Raw genomic sequence first — 7,225 nt, forward strand, 5'->3', positions numbered from 1 at the left:
GACATACATGCACTGACATGAGATCGAAGGGCTCCCCGTGTCAGGGGCCAGCAGGACGGACAAGGGCCTTGACCCAACCAGGAGACGTCATGGGGACTTCTACGAGTCCGATGTGTGCGATATACATGGACGTGCGAACGATTGCATGCTTATGTTATCATCGGGAGCCCAGTTGACCCAGGGTTGTACGACGACGTGTGACGTGCCATGTCCGTGTCAGTGAAGTATCGTGAGAGTACCGTGTGAACTAACTTCCATTAATACAGTGAACGCACCCGTTTAGCCCGACTTCATGTCGCAGGGCATACTTGAGCTCACCCCGATCAAGTATGACATTACCCGTCATCTGATTGGGTCTCTGAGCTCTCCTGGCTAGTCTTAGTGCCCCTGAAAAACGGTTCTTTGCTCCCACGCACTTTGTTGGACGGACCGAAGTTCGTCTTAAGAATCAACGTTCAGGAAGAGAGAAAAAAAAGGAATTGTCTCTGACAACAGTCAGAGACAATTCCTTTTTTTTGAACTCACGACGCGTCCCACGAACGGCGCACTACTCGAGGAATCTCATCAAAAGGTTCGGTTTTCGCGGTAACACTCTTCACTCTGCGACAGTCTCTCGACTCAACAATCTCCATGTCATGAACGCTCATGCACACACACATTCTCCGAGGAGAGTGAAACTTTGAATTCCCTCAAGATCCCTTCCTCGAGCCTCCTCTCTCCCCTTTTTTTTTCTTTTTTTTTTCATCCCTCGTGTCTAGTTCTCTCCTTTGCTCTTCCCCTGAGATCGTCGTTGGTCTCCTAGAAAGGGTGGGCTGCACGGTTCTTAGATCACCCACTCTCGCACACACACCCCCGAATAGTATGCGAATTCCGTTGCCGATGAATTATGCCCTTCTTTAGACGTCTTTCTTCCCCCCCTGTCACGATCTGTGAACTCCAATTCCGAATCGAACGCTAAACCACATCCTCAACCGAGAAAACTGGAAGTAGGATTGAACCAACTAACACGGAATCACTTTAAGACTTCTCTCACCCCCCGAGACTTCTTTCAGACTCTAAGCCAAGGTTGGCTCGCTTTTCCCCTTTCCATATCTCCCCCAAAATCTTCACTTATCTAGGGCTGGGATTCCAAAAGGCGCATTCCCCTTGACACCTAATGCCCAAGTCACAATCACTCTATTTCCTAACACTTACCTAGAGTACAGAAGCGCGCAATCTTTGGACTCGTCCCCCCCGGATGCTCTATAGATGCCAATCTCTCTAAAGACAAACCTGTAGATAAACAGAGTTCCCCTTATGACACGTAGGACTCGATGAAGTGGTAGTTAAGCGGTGGTCACTTTCCGGGTCATAGTACAAGCTCTGACACCTCTTCCGCCCTTAGAAAGAAGTGCCCCTCTCCTCACCTTGAGACATGATCCGCTTTTAAGATACTCACTGCGTGTAGGTCTCCACTGTAGCACTTCTCATTACTAACATGCTCACTTAAGCTTGCTTGGGTCTTTCAGACACGGTCACGGTATTTCTGAATCCCTTTATAATAGCTGTATACCGTCTGCTGGCATCCAATAAGGTTGTATTCCGGTTCCCACGTAGTCGTGCCGTCCATCCATAGAACCTTAAACCATCTCAGTCGGGTGAGCCGGTCTATCCGATGTTTATAAATCGCTTGGATCTCGTACGCGTTTTCCTTGACCGCCAGCTGTGAACTCAATGCACTTCTAAGTTCGGAAGCATCCCCTAGCCAAGGCTTGAACAATGAATCATGAAACACTGGATGCATTACCATTGATGGAGGAAGTTTGAGTTCATATGCCCGATCCCCTATTCTTTCTACGATTTCAAAAGGCCCACGGTATCTTAACCCCAAGGCTTTCGATGAGGTGGAAGTTTCCATTGGAAAATGAGAGACTTTTAACCAGATTTTATCACCGATCTCAAACTTTACTGGACGCCTTCGTAAACTGGCGAACTTCTGCTGAGTGATCTTAGCCTTCTCCAGCTCCACTCGAGCACGTTGAAGAATAATTTCGGCCTGTAAGGGAAGGTTTGCTGAAGGCGCTGCCATAGGTAACCCATACTTCCGACAAACTGGTTTGTTAGGTCTAAATCCATACAACATTTCAAAAGGTGAGGCTCTAGTACTGGGCCAAACGGAGCTATTATAAGCAAACTCTAGCCTTGGTAAAACTCCTACCCACTTTCGTTCATTCCCTAGAATTGTACAACGTAGCATTTGTTCTATGGTTTGATTGGTTCGTTCGGCTAACCCGTCTGTTTGAGGATGGTACGCGGTAGACATCTTCAAGGTGATATCATTTCTCTTACACCTTCCCGTAACACCTCTATTCTTTTATTCTTTGTTGGGGTACACAATCTCCATCCTTCTTTACACTTTATCCATGAAAGTCCTTCTTCCCAATGGTATTCCTTTCCTCCTTCAATGAGGGGTATATTTGCCCCCGTACTCCCATCTTTCCCTAAGGTCTTACACACTCTTGTAAGGCGAAGGCTTTTCAGCGGGAAGGAGAAAGGACGTTCGGCGCTGTTTGTTGGCGTGTTGCCTTTAATACTACGGATGCCCCCCTGGCGGAAGAGTGGCACGTGTGTCTCCTTTAGAACACTTCAAATATCAGGGAGATTTTCGAGTAAAAAGTGGGCTGACACAGCTCACCGGCTTGGAGCGAATGCACAAAAAGCCTAACAGAATCTCTCGCCGAATGCTAGGATGACGAGAGCAATCAGGGCCTCAAGCAGTTGCACACCGGCGGGAGGCCGTTACAGAACGGATGACGATTGTGTTGAGCTGTTCCGATACAAGAGAAACGAAGAAGGAATGCTGGACACAGCTATGTTACTTTCCCCTCCTTACATTGTTTTCCAGGGCTGTACATCAACAAATATCACTACTGCAATCGCCGCAGCTGCTCAACCCGCCAGCACACACCACCCGTTTTCCGTTCGACAACTATAAAGAGAAGCCACTTTGTCGGCTCGGATTCGGCGAGCGGGCCAAGAAGTCCTACCCGCTTGTCGTGCTTACTTGCAACAGGACCGCATCCGAGGAGACTGAACTTCTGAAAGGTGGAGCTCCCGCAGAAGCTTCAGCCGCACACCAGGTGACCCAGCGGAGGTCTGCTTACTGACGCGAGCAAACAGAAGCACCACACAAGCATTCAACAACTTCACGAGCGAGCGAGTGAGCGGGAGTATCGGGGAAGGATTTTTTGCTGACTCCACGGGTGTTCCACAGCCAATTGAAACGGCTCTGGAGACACAAGTCCTGCATCCGAATACGTTCTCACCTTGTACGCGCACCTCTTTCCTTCGGTTCCTCTTTAGGTGAAGTCTTTCAGATACCGTGGCGTGACGAGTCTTTTCTCCATTTCCCAGCTGTTGCGCTAGTGCTACTCCTCTACTGCGGGTTCTCGAAGTCTGCTTGCTGGTCAAACTGCGACTAATCCCGATGCTATCTGACCATGGTTCTAACTCTTTTTTCTTTGAGGAACGTGGATACCTCTTTCTCTGAGCTTTTTTGCTCTTCGAGGCATCTTTTCAGTTTTTGCTCGGCTTTCCTCTGTGCCTCTGTTTCCCGCCTTCTCCGGTCTCTTCTGCCTTCACCTTCGAAGGTTCCTTGACCCTGTATTGTTCTGTTTCTTCTGAAGCGGTCGTCGTACGTGGCCTTTATATACAGCCGGAGTTCGGATTCCTTTTGCTGTACCCGCGTCTCGCTTCTGTTTTCGTCGGCTCGAGAGCCTGTTTTTCATTGACCTGCTCGTCCGCAGTTCGCAGTTGACGATCTGTTTCATGTTGGGTTTCTTTCTTCTTTCTTTCGTCCACGATGTCCCCTCATAACTCAGAAGCTCCGCCCTTTCCCGACCATACCCCTGATGGTTCAAAACAGCAGCGCAGTCGCAGGCCCACCGGGGATTCTTCGGTTCGGGGTGATCAGAGTTCTTCCGTTCAGCCAGCAAGGTTTTCTTCTCGAGATTCTCTTGGAAACAAGCCTGCCACTGAACTCGCCGGGCGGAGAAGCTTAGATAATCCGAAGGATGAGGTGGACCCAGCTAAAATACATGCCACACGCACGATGTGGCAACAAAAACTGGATGAGAAATTAGCCAAGAAAGAACAAGAAGAATACGATGTAAGTCTTACCATCTATCTATCTATCTCCAGAGTATCTATCTATCTGTCTCTATTGTATCTCTCTCTAGTGTGTCTTTCTATCCACCTTCACTCTATCTATCGCTCTGTCTATCTTACTGTTTCATTTCTTATTCATTTCGACCCTTCAAAAGACTGACAGTTTTAAGTTACCAGAGTTCAGACTGCCGTTACCCATCAGCGCATGCTGTCTCTACACAACATTCTTGTGTATTCTCTACTCCAACAGACTCAACAGGTCACATGAATGTATATACGTATGACTTCTATAAGAGACGTCCTCTTTACAGACATATACACAAAGATGCTTGATGGTAATTATTGAGCCACCGTGACTTTTTTCTTCGTGTCTGGCTGGTCGATCCCTTGTGTGTAACGGGACTTCTCTCTCGTACTTCATACCTCTCTGTCTACCCAAGAAAAGTACCCTATCTATTTCTGATCTGTCTACCTATCTATCTTGATTCTCCTTGTCTCTCTTTCTTCAATCTCCTTATCTGTCTTTCTTGAATCTGTTGATCTGTATTTCTTGGATCCATCTGTATACCTTGAGTCTTCTTGAGTCTCCTTGTCTATCTCTGTCGAATATACCTCATTTTCTCTCTATCTGTAGATGTTCGGGTGTCACTATCCGCTATCTTAGAAAGCTTCGGATGTCTGTCTAGAATTCTTCATGCACTGTACGTACCCCCTTCCCCCTCGTTTCGTCACCCTCCAGGCGGAGCTGAAAGAAGTGCGCCGAAAACAACTGGAGAACGAGCGAGAAACTCGCAAATTTCTCCGTAGAGAATCGCAGACTGGTTCAGGTGGAGTCTCTCATTATTCCCGTTCCCCTGGAAGTCTAGATGATCTACAAAATAGAGGGAGAAGTTTCTCTAATTCCTCTCGAGATGGAGGTGGTGTTCCCTTAGTCTCTCCTTCAGCTTCTCCTCATCCTCTGCCGCCGCCGCCGTCTCCTCCTCCTCCTGCCTCGAGTAGTATGATTTCTCCTTTAGATCAAATCACTGAAGAAGAAAGAGCTAGACGACAGGAAGAGGGTGCGTCCTCGTTCTTTCCATCTGTACTTTCTTTCTCTCTCTCTTTAGTTCTTTGCCTCTCTGAATGGCCTTCTCTCTCTTATTAGCACTCCGGTCTCCTCCTCATTGTCGCCATCTCTCCCTGTATCTCCTTTGTTTCTCTCTTCGTTCCTGCCTAACGGTTTCCATCTTTCATCCGTCTTCATGCTGCGGTTTATCTATCCTCTGAAACATGTGTAGATACATATGTGTATGTATACATCTTCTACCATAGGACTGTTCGAGCCCTCAGTGTTGATGTGCCCCCTTAGGGCAGTGTATTTACACCTCTGTCTGTTTGCTGTCTATCCGCAGAATTGTCCGGGTCGTAGACACGTCAGATGAATATGATGTGTCTAACTGTCTTGAAAGGTGATTGTTTTGAGCCTATGTTTCCTTCACAGAATGGTTCTACTTGCCATAGAGTCTCTCTACTGCGAACTTGCATTCACTCTATTTTCATTTCTTTTTTTCTTTTTCGGTTTCGTCTCATGCATGCAGACGATTTGCTCGTAGCCCAGCGTTTACAGGAGGAAGAAGCCCTAGCAGCATCTGCTGCATATCCCCAGCCTGGAGATTCATCTCCCTCTCACCACAAAGAAGGACTGGGAGCCTTAGGAGGTGGAGAAGAAGGAAACGGAGGAGGCGATAACGATGAGCTCGATCCGGATTTTCTCTTAGCTATGCAATTACAAGAACAAGCACATAGGGAAGCACAACAGGAAGTAAGATCCTGGCGTGATTGTGTCACTTCGCCCCTTCAAGGCTTCTCTGCTTATCACTAGCATAGAGAAGTTTACATGGGGTCTCCAACGTTGTCACCTAGAGACAGTCCTTCTTTCTTCACTTCCGGCTTCGGCTCGTTCTTGGTTCAAGGCCTGTTTTACTATATGTATGTATGTGTAGTCTTATCTCCTGTCCGCAGGTCTGTACGCTCTAGTCATCTTAGACGATGATGTGTCTGCTCGTCCCAGCTTCGTGCGATGGAGGGGAAGGAGAAGGGAAAGGCAGGGGCTGGTTTTGTATCGCGACTACTCGACTCGCTTCTTCACTATTGAGCTTCGGAGAGGTGTATGTGTATGTAGCGTTGAGCCCAGCACGACTGCCACTCCGCAGGAGACGGCGATTGCATCGATGAGCCTTCTCTTCCACTTGTTTTAGATAGATACATCTATGAAGAATGCTGTCTGAAACCTGTACGCGAGTATCGTACACACTGTCTTACCTCTATCTATCTATCTTCTCCCTCAGGCAGATTCGCTTCTCGCAGCACGTCTTCAGAATGAAGAGGCGGCTATGGCTGGAGAGGGAAGAGTGGCTTCGTCTTCTTCTTCTTCTCAGCAGCAAGAAGCTTCTCATTACCCACAAGGATACTATTGCGGCCCTGGCAATCAATTCTACCCATACGCCTGTCCACCCAGTCGCCCTCCTCCCTACTCAAGCACATCCGTGCCTGCTTATCGTACAACAGGGGGGCTGCAAAACGTCCCTCAGAGAGAAGGAGTTCAGAGAATTCAAACGGTAGCCTCTGTCTCTCCTCCTTCTCCACCCTCTCATTCTCGCCCTTCTGCTGGTGTAGGAGGGGACGTGAAGAAGAAGAAGAAGAAGGGACTCTTATCACGTCTCTTCGGAGGAAAGAAAGACAAGTGAGATATCGATTCTTTGAGAGAAAGGTTTTCTTCTTGAAATCGATGTTTTCATCATAACTTGCTATTTTCACATATCTGTATCTATACACACGTACATTTACATACCATAGGGGTTGAGAAAGAAAGAGATAAAGAACAGAAGAGAAGTAAAAAAGAGAACGTAAGGATATAGTGGAAACTGGGAGAGAAGTGAAGAAGGGTACTAGATACTTCGTGTATGATAAGGCAGCTGTCAAGGAGAAGAATGTATCTGTATATCTCTACACACCTTCTTTGCCAGTGTATTCCTCACTCTTGACGTAGGAGAGGATGAATGGTGGAGGTCCAATCGAAAGGAATGAAGAAGAAGAAGAA

The 7,225-nt window shown here is 47.5% G+C and overlaps 1 protein-coding gene across 1 annotated transcript; it reads left to right on the forward strand.

Moving 5' to 3' along the window:
• Positions 1 to 3,161: 3,161 nt before the first annotated feature.
• CSUI_009128 (uncharacterized protein) lies at positions 3,162 to 7,060 on the forward strand. Its single transcript, XM_068069247.1, has 4 exons — positions 3,162 to 4,147; positions 4,886 to 5,204; positions 5,724 to 5,947; positions 6,474 to 7,060. The coding sequence occupies exons 1-4, from the start codon at positions 3,842 to 3,844 to the stop codon at positions 6,870 to 6,872; spliced, it is 1,248 nt and encodes a 415-aa protein (XP_067918777.1). The 5' UTR covers positions 3,162 to 3,841; the 3' UTR covers positions 6,873 to 7,060.
• Positions 7,061 to 7,225: the final 165 nt, after the last annotated feature.

The sequence above is a fragment of the Cystoisospora suis genome (genome assembly GCF_002600585.1).
Source record: "Cystoisospora suis strain Wien I chromosome Unknown contig_5323, whole genome shotgun sequence".
NCBI classification, from domain to species: Eukaryota; Apicomplexa; class Conoidasida; order Eucoccidiorida; family Sarcocystidae; genus Cystoisospora; species Cystoisospora suis.

Excerpts from the sequence above, each read along its gene's own strand:
- CSUI_009128 (XM_068069247.1), top strand. The coding sequence starts at position 3,842 with ATGTCCCCTCATAACTCAGAAGCTCCGCCCTTTCCCGACCATACCCCT. Across the intron at positions 5,205-5,723 it reads AGCTAGACGACAGGAAGAGG|ACGATTTGCTCGTAGCCCAG; the intron begins GTGCGTCCTCGT and ends TCATGCATGCAG. Across the intron at positions 5,948-6,473 it reads ATAGGGAAGCACAACAGGAA|GCAGATTCGCTTCTCGCAGC; the intron begins GTAAGATCCTGG and ends CTTCTCCCTCAG.